Below are 21,110 nucleotides of genomic sequence, written 5' to 3'. Positions count from 1 at the left end.
TCTCTAGGGACCTGGGTTAACTCATCTGTGTTTCCCCAATTATTTTCACATGTGATTGGCTCAATAAATTTTTTTCAATATGAACTAGTGACCTTTGGAATTTATACAACATTAAAAGTTAATTGGGAAATTGTATGTAATAGTCAAATCAGGTGATGACGGTGATTTTCTGTTTTGTACCAATGTTTCAGACTGTCTTAGTTGGCATTATTCTATCTTTTAGTTATGGGCAGAGTATGAAGCAGAGATTAAGGTTCAAAGACTCTATGGGGTGTAGCTAGACCCCATTGTTCCCTTGGATGGTGGGTTGCAGGTGCTGTTTATGAGTTATCTTTGTGATTACCTTCAGCTGACTTACCACTGAAGATTTTTTTGTGGAGTGCTATCATAGATAAATAGTTGCGCAAATAATCTATGTGACATTAGTCATCCTAGCAAAAAATGTCCTTGAGTCTGTTTCAAAACGGAGAATGGTGAGGAAACCAGATGTAACGCTTTTTCAGAAAAGAAGACATAGTGAACAATTTAGCTTGATTATATATTTTTTTCCCGTAGGATAGAGCATATTCTGAAAAGATTTTATTTCTGGTCCCCAGAGGGACCAATTTGATGCATTACACACTTTGAAATCACTATCCGTATCAAAAATGAAAATCAAACTGCTTGATTAAAATTTAAGTATTAAAAAATGATTTGTGATTAAACATTTTCTAATCATTAGGGAAATGTAAATCAAAACCACAATGAGGTACCACCCCATACCCATTAAAATGGCCACTATCAAAAAAATAAAAAAGACAGTAACAAGTACATTGAGGCTGTAGAGAAATTGGAACCTCTGTGCATTGGTGGTGGGAATGTAAAATGGTATCCCTGCTGTGGAAACAAGTATGGCTATTCCTTAAACAATTAAATACAGTATTACCATGTGAACAGCAATTCTACTTCCGGATATATACCTAAGAGAAGTGAAAGCAGAGAGTCAAACAGATATTTGTCCACTAGTGTTCATTCATAGGAGCATTATTCATAATAGCCAAAAAGATGGAAATAATCCAAGTGTCTGAGAGCTGACAGGATAAATAAAATATGGTTTGTAAATCCAGTGGGATGGGATTCAGCTGCAAGGAGGGAAATGTTAACACATGTGATAACATGGATAACTCTTGAAGGCATTATGCTAAGTGAAATAAGCCAGTCACAAAAGGACCATATTTTGTGATTCCACTTACATGAGTTTTCCAGAGTAGAGACAGGTTCATAGAGACAGAAATAGATTGGTGGGTGCCAGGGCCTGGAGGAGGAAAAGAATGGGGAATTATTGTTTAAAGGATACAGAGTTTCAGTTGGGGAAGATGTAAAATTTCTGGGATTGTATGGTGGTGATGGTTGTACTGCAGCATGCATATGCTTAATGCCACAGAATTGTAGTTAAACAGGGTTAGAATGGTGAAACAAAATGCTGTGTATAGAATTTTCATTCAGCCCATAACCATAACCTAGATGCTAAACTAGGTACATGAGTTACCTGTGAATTATCAACTCCTTCTCCCAGCATGCAATATGTATATAATACTGTGGTAAAAAAATAATATTACCTGAATGAAGGTGAACTGCCTAAATTAATGAATAATAAATGTTGGGGAATGGCCCTACTGATAATCCTTACGACTGGGTCAAGTTCTAGGTTTGCCAAGTAGTGTGTTCAGCAATCATCATTTTGTTATAAGAATATAAGCATATTTACAGTAAGTTTTTAGTTATGTGGTACTTTTGAGTGCTTCCGGCCACTGCAAACTTCGAAGAAGCTTGGAAGAGCTCAGGATGGTCTAAGAAGAGAAGATGTGGGAGACTGTGTTTCAAAAGTACAGCTGGCTTTTTTTTTAGACCCACACTTGGGGCATATGGAGATTCCCAGGCTGGGGTTTAATCGGAGCTATAGCTGTCGGCCTACATCCCAGCTACCAGCAATGCCAGATCCAAGCCATGTCTGTGACCTACGCCACAGCTCATGGCAACCTACTGAGTAAGACCAGGGATTGAACCTGCAACCTCATGGTTTCTAGTTGGATTCGTTTCCGCTGCTCCACGATGGGAACTCCCAGCTGGCTTTTTAATGGTACTTGTAATGATTTTATGAAGTTCTACAACATGGAAGTCAACAATATTAACGTCTGAATGACGTGTTATAATTTCTCCTTTTCATAAAAGGAAATGGAGAAAAGTTGAAGTGAGACTGAGATTGGGTACAAGTTTATGGAAATATCTTAAATCCTGCTGGAAAATGGTAGGGCAGTGATAAAAATGAAGACTAGGAAACAATTTGGAGGTATGACCTTCTTAGTCTTTGAGAATTTGCTTTTGCATACACAGAAATTATGTTGATACCTATAGGTGGTTATGCTTTGCATGATGTTTAAGCTAATGGGGAAAATGGAAAAAAAAGAACTTTCAAGACATTTGTTTGCACATTTACCTATGTTTCAGTTCATATCTAATAAGTGAACACCAGTCCAGTATAAATACCTTTATCACCATGGTGACATGAGCTCTTGTCAACAGGAGGGGAAATTTATATTCAGTACCAGAGAAAGGAAATGTTCTGAATGTTCGTTACAGTCATGCATTTACAAAAGATATACATAAAAACAAACACATTGAATACTGCTAATTCCATATTCTCAAACCAATCTGATCTAGGAAAAATAGGTGGAAAGAATTGGACCAGGGCAGTCCTGTCTCAGAGCTAAAGGGAGGATTAGAACTTAGTCTTTAGGACTTCTCTTTGAATGTCTTTTTACAGCATGGTTAGTCCCTCCTAACAGCTTCAAGGCATCAGCAAATTGGAAGTGTGTTAGTGATTCATTTAAATCACAGCGTCTATATGCTTTAAAAAAATGGTATCAAGAACATTTATTGAACATCCGCATTTATAACCCTATATTAGGTATTGTGATTCAGTAGAGAATAGTTGATACTTACTGAATTCTGTGCTCTTGAATGATTTAGTCTACTCAGTCTGGGCAGAGGAGACAGTATGAAGATACACTCATCTTCTATGAAAAAGAATACTCGCCTTACAAACTAAGAGATGCTTAGATACTTTTTGAAGAAAAAAAAAAAGGGAAAGTAACATAGGGTTCAAAATAAAGGAAAGCTTAGCTATTTGGGGGGACCAGGGAGGGTGGTGGTGTGTGAGATAGGTCTTGAGAGAGCATTGGAAGGCCTGCCTCCAGCTTTTGGGGAAGGAAGTCGGAGGCAGGAGAGCCTGGGTCACAGTCATGGAGAGGCCAGTAGACCCACAAGACAGGCGCCTGGAGGAACCAGGCTGGGGAGGTCAGGGTGACTGACAAGCACCTTTATCCGACATATTTTGAAGTGGCTTTCAGAAGGTTGTTCACTTTTAATTTGTGCACAAGTATTTCTTCCGAGGCTCATCAGCTCTGATGATGTAAATAATTCAGACAAGAATGAACCTTTGAGGATTTCTGAGTTTCCCCCACACTTCACACCTTGGTCAATGTGATTTGTTCATTCTTCTGCTGTTGACCTTATTCAGTTCTCTTTCTGCTCCGCTTGCTCCTTACCTACTTTTTTTTTTTTTTTGATAAAGCTCTGAGGATTTAGTTTTTCTCAGTTGACACCAATTTCCTATGATACCAGACACTTTGTAACCCCACCATTAATATCCTTGCCAAAATGGACCTCTCCCGAATTTTCTCTGGTGTTCATGAATCTTCTCTTTTAAATGTTGGTATTTCTCCAAAGGCGTATCAGCCAGTGGTCTGATTGTATGTGACAAGCATGCTGATTCATCATAGTTATTAGGCATGTATGAATACATTTGTTAGCCTGTAATTAATTGTGAGGTTTTTCTGGCTAGCAAGTCAAATGCTTTTGGCTACTAGACAAGAACACGCTTCAAAAATTTAATTTATCTGCAGTGGTACTTGAAACTAATCAAAATCATGTCCTTAATGCTTCTTGACTATTTAATTATGATGACCGTGCTCTTGATGGATCAAACAAAAGGTGTACAACTTTACTCTTACTTCTGCTTCTATGTATTTACCAACAGATTTCATTTCAAAAGGAACTGGTAAAGACCAGCTTTGATGTTTCTTTTGCTTTTCATTAGCTTTATATTCAAATAGAACATGTTAAAAGGGCTATAAATTGCCTACAAAGTGTTACTTTTGTTACTACTTGACCATATCAATCTTCAGAATAGACTGCTGAACATAGTGTCAGTCAGGTGGAATTGCTCTGTATGAAGAAAGTCTTGCTGTAGGTTTTGAGTAAGAAATGAAAAATACAACTTTTCCACAGAAAAGAAACTCATGAACTTGGAGAACAGACTTGTGGTTGCCAAGGTGAAGGGGCAGGGAGTGGGATGGACTGGGATTTTGGGGTTAGTAGTTGCAAACTATTGCCTTTGGAATGGATAAGAAATGATTTCCTGCTGTATAGCATTGGGAACTATATTTAGTCACTTATGATGGAGCATGACAAAGGATAATGTGAGAAAAAGAATGTATATATGTATGTGTAACTGGGTCTCTTTGCTGTACAGTAGAGAATTGACACAATGTAAACCAACTATAATGGAAAAAATAAAAATCATAAAAAACAGAAATATATTTTACTTTTTGAATGTGTGTTGCACTTTCAGGCATATGCAAGCTTAATGGTCTGCCTTTCTGTATTATTTTCTCCTGGAATGACAGCTTAACTGTTTTCCCGGTTGGAGTGTGTGAAAATCTTTAAAGGCTACATTCACTAAAACATATGTCCAATGTTTGGGCAGCCAAAATCGGTGCAGTCATTTTAACAGAGCTTAACTTAGCAACTCTGCTATTACCACAGATATCTTATTGTTAAAGTTATACTAAAATGTCCTCAGTTTGGAGTTGATTATTTCATATCGACATTGTTCTGGATTGTGCTGAAGTTAACTTTTGCATTATCTTAAATTTAAAAATGGATTTTGTTAACTATTTTGTAATAAGCCATAAGAGAATCTGAAAAAGAATATATACGCATAATAAAAATATAATTGAATCACTGTGAACTTAATACTTAAAACTAATTCAACATTGTAAATCAACTGTGCTTCAGTGAAGGAAAAAGCATTTTGCTAAGAAAGCAATAGCTTCAAATTATATCAAAGAAAGACATGCTGAATATAGTTAAGTTATTTTGATAGATTTTTATCTAACTTGGCTTGAGCGTCTACCATGGTCTGAGTATCCGGCTAGGTATCCTGAATAGATAACCTGAAGTTTTGGCCATTAGTAATGACATCGGGTAGAAAGTGGACCATGGGGAAAAGTTATGGAGGGACTAAACCAGGAGCAAAGTATCTATTTTTTTTTTCTTAAAAAATTTTTTTTTTATTGAAGTATAGTTGATTTACAAAGTCATGTTAATTTCTTTTGTTCAGCAAAGTATCTTAAAGGTTCCATCACAACAGGGGTGTCATGGTGGTTGGTTGTTGGCCATGTCCTTGTGTGTTCAGCATGAAGATCAGGATGGCTCCTCTTAGATAGGGTGCTGCTGATGCCTTGCGGGGAGAGAATGACAGAAACAGGGAGAAAGAGTGACAATCCCCTGTAGAAATCCAGGGCAGGCCAGTGCCCACCAACTTCCCAGCCACAGGCTGTTTCACTCCTAGCCTTTCAGAATTGTTTTTTAAGTTTTTGCAACAAATTTTTTGAGCCCTTTGGGGAACAAAGCCATTTTGTTTTGTGCTTGGGAACACAGAGGCATTTATTCACAGTCCTGTCTAGAACTGGCTCAGCTTTCCCTGGTGCTGTAAGCTGCTCTAACTCACTGGTGCTCCCTCTGCTGAAGCCAGAATCCTGGAGCAGGTCTTAGTGGCAAGAGGTTGAAGAAGCGGATACTGGAAAATCCAGCCTTACGTGATCTTTCCTGGCTATGATAGGTTTAGCTTTTATATTGAAAAGTTGTTTAAACCCTTAAATTTTTTTTTTTTCAAGGGGCAAAATACATTTATCTCAGAAGAAAACATGAAACTTGAAATATCACTTTTTTTCTAAAGAAATGGAATTTTAAGCTCATTAGTGTTTATATCAATAGTAACAAAATTTTAAAAGGTGAATGGCTATCTCCACTGAAAGGCACCATATTTTTACTATCTAAGTAGGTCAAAATGCTAAACTTGGCTAGGAAAATTTCCTAGCGCTTGGATATCATTATGCCTAAATGTATGAAAACTAAAATGCCTGTTGAAGTTGATAAAATGCATAGTTTAATCAGAATGTCTATTTGAATCACAAGGAATGGGAAGAGTAACATGCTCTTCCACTTCGTATATTTGTAATGTTCTCATTATTATAATATTTACAAAGTGTTAATAATTTCCAAAATAGAAAAGTAGCCATCTTTCAAAATTTTGATAAATTAAAACCGTGAATGATAAAAAGCACATACCAAGCTGAATTTATATTATACTTTATAAATTCCTGGAACTCTATTTATAGACTTTAATGATATATGCTAATTCTTTGAAAAAATCAGTGTTATGTCTATATTTTGGCATTTTTAAGAATTTTGATGCAATTTATTTTATACATTTTAATACTTTTCAGGAATTAGATGATCTTAAGAAGAAAAATGAAACATAGGTGCTTTCAAAATTGAAAGAAATAATCCATGTAAAATGCCCAGCTCAGAGGCTAACACAGTCAAGTCCTATGACCATCAGTAGTTTATGATTATTATATCTGTTCCCTCCCTTGCTGCTGTACCCTCTCTGTCTCAGTGGTTTGTTTGTTTCGACAATTTACATAAAATCACAGCATTACTACTTTTCATTTTGCGTCTGCCTTTAGCTCTTGGCGTTTTAGAAATTTCTGGAATTATGTCCAGAACTGTCAACATAACTCCTGATCCAAGAACTCACATGTTTACCTAGCACACTTGCAGAGGTGTTGAAGAACTTCACCTTCTCTTATTTGCCATTTTGTCTGGGATTCAACAGCTTGAAGGTCAAGAGATGTGCTGAATGTAATCTCAATGTGCAGCAAGTCCCACAGAACCTGGCGTGGAGAGGCTGACTCCCTGTTTTCACTTGTGCCTATTTGTTACTGAGGTGTTGGATCTCAGGATTCCCTTGTATCTGAAGCTAAGTCCTAAGATACCATTAAAAACACTATGTTTTTTTGAGAATATGACTATAGCACAATGTGTCTTTTGCATTTGTTGCCTTTGACATGAATTCAAGGGCTTTCTCTTTATTTTTATTCCTGTAGACTTAATTGAGAATATTTTCAATAATATAAAAATACTTTTCATGTAAAGTTAAAAAAACCCAAAAGTTCTTTCCCCTCAGTTCCTTCACTGTCAGTCTTCAAGAGAATCAAGTTTTAATGGTTTGGAATACATCCTTCTAGACTATGTACACATATTGGCCATATATATATATATATATATATATATATATATATATATATATATATGGCTATGTTTACTGGTGTCCCCATTACTGTGATGGTTGTTTTTCACAAACATGAGATAATATTATTCTACAATTGGCTTATTTTACCAATTAACTTATCATGGGCCCTGTTCCATGTCCTTGGACTTTTTCATGGCTATATAGTACTCTCCTGTATTTGTTTATCTTGGTTTCTTTAGCTTTTCTTCTGACAGATTTCATCTGCTTACACATGATGTTGCATGAACTCCAAGGGTTGGAAGCTCTTGTCCTGGGTACATCTGTGCTTAGTTTCCCCACTATACTCTGCAGGCTAGAGGAAGCCTAGAACAGTTGCTTTAGTTGCTTATAAGCCTTCAGAAATCATCCTCAAGGTTGTTATTTGATATTGGGGTGGCCTCAGTTTAGATAAAAAGTACCAGCTCTGTTGTGTGGGGTGTTAAAGTAACAACAGCATTTTTATATATGTTTCTCATTTCTAGCCCCTAGCTAGGTTGCACCATCTAGCTGGCATGGATTTTAGCAATATCATTCTTATGTTGGCAGAGTTCTGGGTTTCAGAGCTATAAGAAAGGTCTGATTGTCAAATATGTTCTTTTAATTGGAAGTCCTTAAAGTCAGGATATCTTTTTAGGGAATACTTTGAGAATACATTGATTTTTTTTTTTTCATGATTGTGGAATATTTTTGTCTATATTTCTAACCAGGTGCATTGAAATTTAATTTGTGATTTTCATATTGGCATAATTAATCATAGTCATAAAATTCAAATACTGCAAGGTTAATATTTCACTGGGGTTGGGCATGGTATTCATTAAGCTGTTCATAAAATTTTATGTTTTTCAGTCACTATTTATTTAGTAGATACAGTAACTTATTTTTGTCATGGCTATTGGCCATATCTTGGAGTTTAACATGGGCTGGCTGAAACTGCTGCATGCTTTTGAAATGCTAATCTCCAATTGCCTAGAATGAAGGAAATCTTTTAATTTATGTACGGGCACATCGGAGACATTGTGGGTACAGTTCCAGACTGCTGAAATAAAGCGAATGTTGCAATAAATCGAGCCACCTGATTTTTTTGGTTTCTAGTGCATAGAAAGTTAATGCTTGTACTCTACCATATTCTATAAAGTGTGTACTAGCATTCTAACTAAAAAAATGTACTTACGTTTGTTAAAAAATGCTTTATTGCTAAAGAGTGCTCACCATCCTCTGATGCACAGGTTCAGTTTGTTAAAACTTGAGTTTATGAAAACTGCAACATATGTGCACAGCGCAGTAAAGCAAAGGGCAATAAAATTAGATCTGCCTATAAATTTTTTGGAAGATTTTTATTTCATATTTGTAAAATAGTAATGTAGAATTTAAAGAAAATAATACCAAATTAATAGAAGTGAAGAGGAGAAATGACCACTTCTCCTTTGTAATACAGTGGTTTTTTTCAACATATTTTAAGCAATAACTTGCTGTTGATTTGCGTATTTTTTAACCTTCCACCACACTTGCATTCTGCCGTGATATCATAGCTATACTTTGATTTTTTATTGTCCAGAGTAAGTTGTGCACTGTGGGAGCAACTGCACTGATCCAGTGTTGAGAACCCATCCTTATTGTCTGTGACATTTTCTACTTTACAATGGAGTTGCTGTCATTAACCAGATTTCAGTGCCTATGAATGAAGGGAGTTGTAAGCCTTTTACTTTCCCAGTGATTTGTTCCTGCTCCGTTTCCTCTAGGATCTAGTGACTTGAGCGTTTCCTTTGCTACAGCTTTTCCATGCTATTTCTGTGTTTTCCTTCTCCACAAAGCAATATTTCCTAACATTCTTTATTTATATGCAAATGTACCCTCAAATGAACAGAAAAGACACTTTCATTCTTAAAGTCCTATGAAGGAAAAAAATGCTATTCAGATATAAAAATGTGAAATACAGTAATTCAGTTTATAACATAAAAATATGCTATAATGGAGTGCATTTTTAATGACATACATAGAATTATAAATCTCATTTTTCTTTTCCACTAGGATTATAAACTCTACAGAAAATGTTTTTTTAGCAGTATGGAAATCAAACAGCTGTCTAGTTGAAAGAGAGTTGTAACTCATTTGGCATACCATAGAATTGCTAATTTTTAATTTTTATTAGGTTTAAATAATTTATTTTTATTACTTAATCAAATGTACCATCATATACTGGAAAATACGTATTCACTTCAACATCGGACTTTCCTTTTCTCTTTCAGTCTGTGATCAAAACAGGGCGACTGCTAGTTAGTCACGAGGCTCCCTTGACAGGCGGCTTTGCCTCGGAGATCAGCTCAACGGTTCAGGTAAAGTAACTTTTTGGCACTGAAGTGAACATTTGTGCAATTGCTTGTGTCTATTCCAAGAACAAAATTACTTTTCACAATATAGAAAAGTATGCACTGTTTAGAAATGTACATTTTTCTATTTGACTCCAGTTCAGTGTCCTTTAGATAATGGTCTAATTACATCTTCCAAAAAAGAAATCTTGAAATAATAAAAACTGAAAATTGCTTAATAGGAAGAAGAAAGTTTGAAATAATATGCTAATAATGTCAGTTATGTTTGTGAGGATAACAGGAAAAGAAAATTCTTAAATTAGAATGTGATGTTTCTCTTTTGATAAAACATACCTTTTATGAAATGTGTTAATTTGTAAAGTTGACCTTAGAGTTACCAGCCTTACAAAAAATGCATCTCTCAAGTCAATGACTTAAATTCAGCAAATTCACAATAAAAATTTATTAGTTTGAGTAATCAAATTGTGCTATTGGCAGCACTTTAGAAGTGATATAAAAACATTTCTTTGAAAAAAGTATTCAGTTAAGATACTACATGTCAGGAAAAAATTCTACAGACCTCTTTATAGAGAATTTTTCCTTAAAACTTTCATTCTCATTTATATTACAGATGTAAATAAGATGATTTAAATGTTTCATTTTTCCTAATTTTTTAAATTAAAAATTAAAATTTTAATTTAATTAATTTTAAACAGCAAGATACATGCATTTTAAATTCAGAGCATCTTTGCACTTAGCAAACATTTTACTTGTCTTTACTGGTGGTAAAATGATTCCGTTGTTAAGATGCATATAAATCATGTAAACTGAAAATTCTTTTAAGGGTATATGGTTTAAAAACTTGATATAAAATTATGATATGTGAGTACTGATGTTTACATCAGTATTTCTACCAATAAAATGTCTTTAAGTACGAATCGACAATGTTATAAATATTTTAAAATTATATGAATCAAACTTAAACATCAATCTTTTAAAAACTAGATCAAAACATTTCATTATGATGATCAAAAGCAAAATTATGCTATTATTTTTATATGTTCTATATATTATCACTAACAAAATTAAGAAAACATTTGAGTTTTGTAGATTTGTTGTTTTCCTATTATACAAGTTGACTACAAGTTGAAACATATTGTTTTCATTATTAGCATGAGTACCTAGTATTTACTGAGCATTTTATTCATTGAGTAGCATAATGCACTATCTTTGTTAAAAAACAAAAAACAAAAAACAAACCAAAACAGGGCTTGCTAGAATGAGTCGCTAAGCACCAACATGCTCTTTCAAAGTCAAAGACAAACTGGAAAAAGAAGCTAGGATTTTCTGATTCTTAATTACTGTGGAGTCCATTAAACCACTGGATATGAGAGGAAGTGGTTCCTGCAAATGAGATCTTTATCAGACAGACTTGTTTCATTTTGCCCACTGAATGCCATCTTATTATCTCAAATTTCATTTGTATTTAAATGTAAAAGGAAAATAAGTAGAACATAGAAATTATAATTCCTCTTTTAAAGTCTGCTTTCTCTTAAGTGTGCTTTTTTGAATTCCTAAATTATTATAGGTGCAATAGAATGTAACATGTTTTTTAGCCTAGAAAAGAATTAGAAATATTATCTAACCTAATGGCTACCGGTCTTGAATAACAAGGACTTGTGTTGAGGGAAAATTGTCTCTTGGGCCCCAAGAATACATATGTGAATTCCGGTTTGAGGAACATCATATTATGAGTTAAATGTAGTCACTATAAAAAACTAACACCAACAAGATCCTAAATACAATATCAAAATCAGATCCTGATATAATATGGTAATAATCGGTGGTCAAGTTTGTGAAAGAGATTATCTGGAATTGATCATATTTTTTATTGTAATATGAAAACACCAAAACAAACAAGATGCTTTGTAATACTCAGACTCTCCAAATATGCCCATTGATCCTCTAGTGTTTGAAGTCTGAGAAATCCTGAACCAAACCAACCGTATTTCTTTTGCATAGGAGTGTTTGTAGTGCTTATGACTGTCCCATTTTTTAAAAATATGTGGAAGATTTTGGGGCTAGTATAGGAATCTTGAGTAAATGTTGAGTGCATATGTATTCTTTGTTCAAAGTACCCCCCCCACCTCTTAGAAGAGGATAGAAGTTTTGGATTCATTGTAAAATGTTCCCTGTTTTCCATGTTACAACCTTTCAACCAACCAATCACAGAATGAATGAAAGCAATAATATAAAATGTGTAGAGCGATCTTCATTTGATATTTTGGGGAACTAGAATTTGGATTTCTTAACGTGAGAATGAATTTGAAAACTTTCACGGCTGTTTTCTGCTTCATTCGGAGTTCACTTGTACCAATGGGAAGTATGGAAGATGAATTTTAATGAAATATAAGCATAGTAACTTCAAATGTTTGCCCGCTCTGGCTTTTATGTATTGACAAAGCAGGGGGAAAAAAGGCTAAATACCTTGAGGTTTTGTGGGTTTTTTTTGGTAACACTATGCACATAATGTAGAATAACATGAATAATACAATCTACATTTCTGTAATTGTTTCCCACATATATTCAAGTAAATGCGTATACAGTGTATAGCGTCCTCTTTATAGAAGGCCTCACTCCCTATTGAAAGTGAAGCCTGTATCAAATTTCCAGAGTCTGAGGTTGTTCAAACTGAAATCGTTTAAGTGTGAGGTGCAGCTGCTTTCACCACTTGGAATGATTCATATTTCTGTATTTCTCTTTGTTACGTATACTTTGTAAGGTTGAGAAAGATAAAACAGGGTTAAGATTTTGAAAGCCACTTTTCTGGAAGGCAGGGAAGAGGTACACAGAGGGCTTGTCAATGTTGTCTTAGAAAAGAACTTTGAAATTATGGATTAGTGGTCTGTATCTTTGAGCACTGTTAATTAAAATGCTGAGTTGTTTTCCTCGTATCAACAAATGTAAATTTTATGTGAAAGTGAACATCTCCAAACAAAATCTCTAGAAGCATCATTTTGTGGAAGATATTTGGTAGCTCTTGAAAAGCTCATGGTTAATCTTTCAAAATTGCTCTTATTATTATACTATTTTAAGAGAATGATTATTAACAATAAAAGTACTGTTTTTTAAATACATAAAATACTGAGAGTACCATTTTCGGTTTTCCTCAAATTTAAATTATTAAAATTAAAAACATTGAAGGGAAGACAGCATTTTAGACAATATTTCTTGAGGTTTATAATTGATATTTTTAGATAGAAAAATTATATCATGCTGTGTAAAGTTGAATATCAAGTAAAGGATCTTTTTTTTTTTTTTTTTTTTGCTAGCTATGGGAAGTGTTGCTGGCTTTACTATTGATTATTTTTAGTTAGATAAAATATGAAAAGAATGACTGCAAAATACGTTCATATTTTATTTATGTAACTTTTCAGTCCATAGCAGATGTCTTTTCTGTCATACAAGGAATTCATTGTCCACAAGTTTTTCCCTGCCCATTCCCTCATTTTCCTAAAGCCATTTATTTTTATCATTTCAAAAAATATTCATTGGGAATGGTCTCTCTTTAAAGTAAGGTTAAACTGCCCAAAGTGATTAGGAGACTACTTTGTGTCAATTCAACGTAATACTTTAAACTTCTGTTTAGCCGTCAGTTCTTCCAAAAATTTACATAGACGCTTACAAAACTCAAAACCGATCCATTGAATCTAAGAACGGCTTTGCATTCCTATTGGATTAATTTGGAAGTTAACTGGGAGGCAGAACAAACTGAGTGAGTCTGGTGGATCTAGCTTTCCTCAGGGAAAGATTTTTTGGTCAGGGCTCCGAAGCTGCGCTGCACTGTCTCTTGCCATCTCCTTTTACATTGCCATCTGTTCTCACTTTGGGGTGAGGGAACGTTTTTCCTTCTATCCTTTGACACACACTGAAACTTGGAGAAGAGCTTCTTTTAGGGAATTAGGCATTCCACTGTGTACCCTGATTTGTGGAAAAGCTCAAAGACAACATAGTTTAGCTAACTCATTGAACTCATTGTGTAGTTTGAGCAGAGATGTTGTTGTTTTGGAAAATTATATAACTTCGTTTAATGTGATGTTAGTATTCCTCAGCTTTATGTAACCACAGCTTTTAAAAAAACAAAAACTTCATTGTGTAAAGAAAAAAATTATGTTAATCTCATCCATTTTAATATTTCTTCGGATTATATTCTGTATTTGAAAATGCAATATTCAAAAGAGGCATTATTGATCAATAGTAAGATCAAATGATTTCTGGTGTTTTGGCAGCTTTAAATAGCGTAGTTTCTATAAGCCTTGTAGAGACCAGTCTTTATTTTTAATTTCTAATACATTCCTGTAATGGTGAACTAAATCTTGACTCTGATAAGCTTGGAATAATAATACAAAAAAAATATGTTTTTTAAAAAATTTTCTGGATTCAATGCTTAATAAGAATGCCAAAAATTTTAGGGGTTGGGGTTGGCTTAAAGATTTGAATTTTTTTTTTTTTTTAACACATGGAAGCAATAAGTCTGCAAAAAAGAGTCCAATTGGAGGGGATGGTAAATTTCCATACCATTGTTCCATCCTTTCTCTATTCCTAGGATAAGAACTCAGAAATTATGCACACAGACATGTATTTTTAAGGTAATCATATTGTAATAGTTTCAGGTTTTTATAGGGTTTACATTAATCATTGTGTAAAAGGAAACTCATAATTTTCAACTAAAGAAAACTTGCTTTTCTTAGTGTTTCATGTTGGGAAAGATTATGCAGAAGGATTTTTTTCCTTATAAACTTATTATTACCATCACATTTACCAGCGGTGTGTTTTAAAACATCAATCTGAAGAAGAAGGAAAGGTCCTAAATGGTCTTGAGCTTTTGGTCATTGTGGAAAAATGTGTTTAAATAAAATGACCATGTTGATAAAGTCAGGGTCACCAGAGAAAACTATCAGAGTAGTAGTAATTTGATGAGTAGTTTACTGCCATTTCATAAACCTATTTTTTTTTTGACTAGTAACTCAGTCTTTGCCAGCAAAAAATATACCAATCAGGCCAAGCAGATGTCTACTAACATCTATCTAGATGGAGCCAGAGCATCAGAAAACCAATTTAACAGAGTATTCAGATGTTATGATGATGGCCTTTTCTAAGGCTAGTCTTGCCCTGCAGCTATTGAATAATCAGTAAACAGCTTCCTTGGCCATCAGTATGAACCAGTCTTTCTGGGGATGCTTCATGGGCCCGGCTGCCGCATCACTGTTGCCAGTTACACCTATTTCTCATTATTGGTCTCCCCCTTGCCCTGACCACACTTTGTCTCCTTCGATCTTCTTCTCTGATCATGAGTGTACAGGTGGCCAGCCTCCTTCCCTCAGCGCTCTACCTCCTGTCCCCATCTTTGCCTGGTCTGTCTCAACCGTTTGCACTGGCTAAGTCTTAGAACCTTCAAATCTGAAACCTTCTGGATTTGCCCTGCCTGTGGAGCCTTTGACTCCAAATTCCAACTTCATGCTAATTTTGATAGTGGCGAGAAATATAATATGGTAAAATGGTTTATGTGGAAGGATTTTAACATGAATCAGGGAGAAATGGTGGCACATGGGTATGAGCCAGTTTCTGGAATCACCTTATCTCAAGCCCTTTCTGGGCTTCTTAAATTGTCATCTTATCTCTGCGCCTAAGCCTCTCATGTCTTATCACCTTACTATTCACTATTTTCTCAAAACACATATCAAATGTTGTCCATCCTCTGAAAACCTCCAGTAGACCCTCTCTGGTTATAGATATAAGATCCTTATATCAGAGTTCAAGATCCTTGCCCAAATGGATGTTTCCAATTTTATTTCTCACATTCTTTTATGATTCCAGCATCATAGTCATCACACTGGCCTACCAGACATTTCCCAAATGGTAATTAATGCAAAATTTTTGCAACCAACCTTTATTGAATGTTCTGGGCATAGCCTTAATTTGGGCCTTTCATTCAAGAAATGGAGTCCTTGTTTTATAGACACTTAAGAGCTCAGTAGAGGAAATAGATGCTAAATAGATAATTATACTGTGTTCCATAGTTGGATAGAGAAAGAGTCAGAGAAATATGAGGCTATAAAATAATAGATCACCTCACTCAGACGTGAGGCCTGAGTTAACTCTTGGAGGATTGGTATGACCCTGGGAGTAAGGGTAGGTGGGGATTCAGGCAGAAGGAGCCATGTGAATAAGGAAGCAGGAAAAATCTTTTATGTTCTAGGGATTAAAATGGTTTGGTTATAGTTAAGGTGTAGCATGTGAGATTTGTAGCATGACCTATGGATCAACAGGTAGGTGGGAATTAGATTCTGAAGACTCTTACATGTAATACTAAGTAATTTGTTTTCGTGTGCAGTAATAGATATGACAGTAGATATAAGTAGATATAAATAGATATAAATATAGATATGAACAAATATGAGATCTAGTTTGTCTGTATAATGTATTTAAAATACACCTTATAAACTTCTGGGCAGATAGGAAGTAGTACAGACTCAAAAAACAATAGTCACAGTTTATTATCATTATTTAAGGCAAAAGGATGTAACTAAAAGTTTTGGCAGTTCCCATCATGGCTCAGCAGTTAACAAACCCAAACTAGTATCCATGAGGACGTGAGTTTGATCCCTGGCCTCACTCAGTGGGTTAAGGATCCAGCATTGCTGTGAGCTGTGATGTAGGTTGCAGAGGCAGTAGGATCTGGCATTGCTGTGACTGTGGTGTAGGCCTGCAACTACAGCTCCAATTCAACTCCTAGCCTGGGAACCTGCATATGCCATGTGCACAGCCCTAAAAAGACAAAAGACCGAAAAAAAAAAAAAAAAGCTTTTAAGCAGAAGATTAACAGAAAGATTTATAGTTTGTAAAAAATTCTGGCACTTATGCTGAGGATGCACTAGGGTTTGGAGGTGGGGAGGGGAGTGAAGCCAGAAGTCACAGAGATTAAGAAACAATCTGAGTAATTTAGGTGAGAGGTTTAAGGGTCTAAAACCAAGGACATGGGATGGGGTTGGAGAGAAAGGTGAATTTAGAGAGTAAGAGGGGGAATAAAAGCCTTGCTGGCTGATTAAATAGGAGTAAGGCCAGGAAGCCTTCACTTGGTGTCTAGGTTGGGTGATCTCTGAATGGAGGGGCCCAGAGTCAGGGGCTATTACCAGAAAACAAGTTTAAGTACGTCATCAGTGGAAGGTGATAAATTCATTTTACACTTGCAGAATTTGGGTTGGGGATGGGAAGTGTGTCTCTGCAGCACAGGATCTGTAAGAAAAGATTGTGGAGTCATCATCTTTCGGTGATGGTGAGGTCATGGATATGGGCGTGATCACATAGGAAAAGAATGGCCTCAAGAAGGGAAGTTCCAGGTCTAGCAGCATTTGCAAGCAAGAGAAGAGCTGTATGGGAGGGCGAGATGGAGTGGCTGGTGAGAAGGAAGGATTAGGACACACCATGCATGACAGGACAGCAGGGAGTTTTAATATGTATGGGTGGCCAATCATATTACATGCTCCCACCTTTGTCAGCTAGGCTGATGGTTGTATCTGGAGTAGAGACACCTGGAGCCAGGGGTGACTTTGATGAAAGCAAATGGGGCTCCTATTGCATTTGGGCTGCTGAATGAACGGTGAAGACCTTAAACAAGAAATAGAGACGCCTCTTCCATGAAATGTGACTTTTCATGAAAGGGGGGAAATAAGATAGTTAGAAATGGGCTCAAAACCTCAATCCCATTTGCTCAGCATGCAATGCCATTTTCTCAACTTGAACCCCTCCCTGGTCGTCTCCTTAACTTCTCCCCTCCCACACCACCTCCTTCTCATCCACCTCCTCTCCCTTTCACCTCCAGCCCATCCAGCAGTTGGGTTTTAAATCTCTCTCACATCAGCCCTTTGCTTTCTATACCCCTAATAAACTCTAAATGAACTGAAAAAAAAAGAAAAAAAAACCAAACCACTAAATCTACAGGAAAAATGTAGAAAATAATATTATTAAATATATAAAATATATAGGTATATATTAGATATAAATATATATAACTATATAATATATAATTTATAAATATATATTAATAATAATAAATATTGAAATGGGTAAGATTTTTGAGCAAAAAATTAAAAAGCAACAGGATGAGTCATGTTATCACAGATTAATGTAGTTGCACAAAATGAAAACTATTTGACAAAAGCAAGCACAATTTTAAAAGGAGAATGACCACTGGGAAAGTGCTGGAACACATGACAACAGATTGATATGTGTACTATGTTAAACATTCTGAAATACCAATAAGGAAATTAATAGCCCCTTTAAATAATAGTATTTAAAGATTTCAGAGGCAGATTATTTTTAGAACTACTCATGGCTGGTAAACATGAAATTATGTACCACTATAATGGCTTAAAAAATGTATATTTCAAAATGAGAAATCAATATTCTTTATTACCCTTAAGAGTAGCACTGCTTAAAAATGAACCATATTTAGTGTTGAGGTGGTACACAGTGAATGAGAAATTAATTCATCTTTCTGGGAAATCAGTTTGATAATGTGTATCAAGACTCTTCCTCTGACTTAGGAATTCTAGGCCTCCTCATTTTGGAGTTACACACGAAAATGGCTAAGAGCATTCTTCTCCGTGCCATGCTTCGGATAGTAAAATATTGGAAGCAATATCAATTACAACAGGAATACAGTTGAATCAATTATGATGAACTTTGTGTATTTGTTAAAATCATTAAAAAAATAGTCAACACTGTAACATTTGTATGGATATAATGCTAAGTGAAAAACCCACTAGACAATCCTAATAGGTATTTTACTTGCCCAATTTTGTGAAAAGGAAATAAACTATATACGTAGGCATAGGAAAAATAGGGAATAACTATAAACTATAAATAACTATAGAAAATAAACTGTATATCTAGGCATAGGAAAAAAAAATCTTACAAATAAAGTTTCTATTGGTTGATATTTTCTTCCTAATAGTTTCTTTATTTTCTATGGACATGCACCATAATTTATAATAACTAGGAGTTTTGTTATGCTTAGATGTCTCTCCCACATGGCACGATAGATCTTTTAATTCTTCATAAGTTGTTCTCAAGAAAAAAACCCATTTTGCTTGTGGAGTTGATTTTCCAAATTTCATCTTTCATTTGCTTGCTCATGTTCATTTGACTTCTGGGAATTGTCGTTCATAGTGATGATACTCAACTCAGATTTGTGATGTGGGGTAATTTTTTTTCCCTTAATTACTTTTTTTTATTACTGAAATGAATTTATAACATCTGTAGTTGTATAATGATCATAAAAATCTGATTTCACAGGATTTCCATCTGATGTGGGGTAATTTTAAAACCAGTGAAACCCCACCGCATAGATTTGGTTATTCGGCAGGTTAGTTCTTTCCTCACATGCATGGTATATTTGATTCATTGCTCTCATTATAAAAGTAAAAGCAGCATAGGGTTGGAGTATCCAGATGATATAACTTTCCTGTGTTAATCAGTCAGTGAGACTGAAACAAACATTACTAGCATGTAATGATACTAACATTGAGTCCCCTGCTTATTTTTCTTCCCTTCTTTTGGTATTAGCTTGACAACGGATTGCTATCGCTCTTTTTGAAATATTTTTGGATGTGATCCATCAGAAAGATTCTCCACATGCCATCTCTCGGAGGAATACTAAAGTGTATAGTTTCTCTCCTACAATCCTTCATATTTTTTTTCCAATCAGAAGCAGGACCCTTTGAATTCAAAGGTGCATTAATAACCAGACCTCCCATTCCCCTCCCCGTTCCCCCCCACCTTCTTTGTAACCCCCAATTAGCATTTTGTCCTATTCTTTTGACGATGTTCATCCTTCTTTGGAACGACTAGTGCCATTCGGATGGAAAAAATGAACTCTGCTGTTTTGTTTGAAATATGCTCAACTGAAAGTTTGTGTTATGAAGGTATAGTCCTACATCTCAAGGTGGATATTGTTAAAGGAGTTCGTGGATCCTCCAGTAACCTGAGTTTGGAAACAGAGTCTCCACATCTCCAGTAGCTCCAACCCCAGAGTCTTCCTGTATCATGTCGTTCTGCCTCACTGTCCTCATACCTCTTAAAAGGTCTGCATGTATCTTGTTTGTTTAGTGCCCTTCTTCCCTTGGTTGAAAGCAAGCTTCATCTTGGCTCCCACAAGCATGGTTGGTGCCTAAGGGCCCTGGATGGTGCTCAGTAAATAATTGAAATGAATTGTTTGTCCCCAAGTATCACTGTTGTTAGCAGTTTCTCTGAAAAATTATATTCTTGCTGGTTTATGTTGTATATAGAAATTCCTAGTTATACAACCTGCTAGATTGAACTGTTAACCATTATAGAGCACCAATCCAATTTGTGGACCCCTGCCCCCTCCCCAAAGGATTTGTTTTGTGTTTATCAGATTAACTTCTGAAATGAGCACTGATATATATGCTGTTGTTCACATTTCCACTCCATGTCCCTTTCGTTATTTGTTTTGAATAACAGGATGATACTTTTTGCCTCATCATGATTGTCTAATGAGGCTGAAAAAGACAATTCCGTTTGTATAGTTACCAGTGAAGTTTAATAGAATGAGCTGACCATTTAATGAGCAAAGTGGATTTTCTAAAGGAAAGTATTGCTTTCTTTTTTAGAAGCCAGTGATTTCTGTTCTTTGGTATCTTTAAATTACATTTCAGCATCTAAAGCCTTGGAGTTTCCTTTCAAGGCAGTAATTCTTGAACACCTGGTTGTATCCTTAAAGAAAATTATAGTTGATTTAAAATATTTCATCTCCTTATTTTGTGTGAAATAGTTTCTCGTATTTAAAAAACATTTTTTTTGGCTATGCCCATGGCATGAAGAACTTCCCAGGCTAGGGATCAAACCTGCTTCATAGCAGTAATCAGAGCCATGGCAGTGGCAATGCCCCATCCTTAACCTATTGAGCCACCAGGGAACTCCAAAAATATAATTTTTTTTTTTTGGTCCTTTTTTAGGGCCACACCTGCGACACATGGAGGTTCCCAGGCTAGGGGTTAAATCAGAGCTGTAGCCACAGCCACAGCAACTCGGGATCTGAGCCACGTCTGTGACCTATACCACAGCTCACAGCAATGCCAGATCCTTTACCCACTGAGTGAGGCCAGGGATTGAACCTGTGCCCTTATGGACACTAGTCAGATTCCTTTCTGCTGAGCCACAATGGGAATTCCCAAAATGAGCTTTCAACAACAGCAACTCGACTGCCCACCAAGAGGCACGACAAAGAAGCTGAGAAATTTAGTTCTGGGGTATCTCCAGGG

General features: G+C 35.6%; 1 protein-coding gene across 1 annotated transcript in view; it reads left to right on the top strand.

The window, feature by feature from the left end:
- Positions 1 to 21,110, top strand: part of BCKDHB (branched chain keto acid dehydrogenase E1 subunit beta) — a 261,605-nt gene that overhangs the window by 180,082 nt on the left and 60,413 nt on the right. The window contains exon 9 of the mRNA XM_047763367.1: positions 9,706 to 9,792. Coding sequence (XP_047619323.1) covers positions 9,706 to 9,792 — 87 coding nt within the window. The remainder of the gene's footprint in view (positions 1 to 9,705; positions 9,793 to 21,110) is intronic.

This window comes from Phacochoerus africanus, chromosome 2, assembly GCF_016906955.1.
Source record: "Phacochoerus africanus isolate WHEZ1 chromosome 2, ROS_Pafr_v1, whole genome shotgun sequence".
Taxonomy (NCBI): Eukaryota; Metazoa; Chordata; class Mammalia; order Artiodactyla; family Suidae; genus Phacochoerus; species Phacochoerus africanus.
This window is presented reverse-complemented; position numbering and strand designations above follow the sequence as displayed.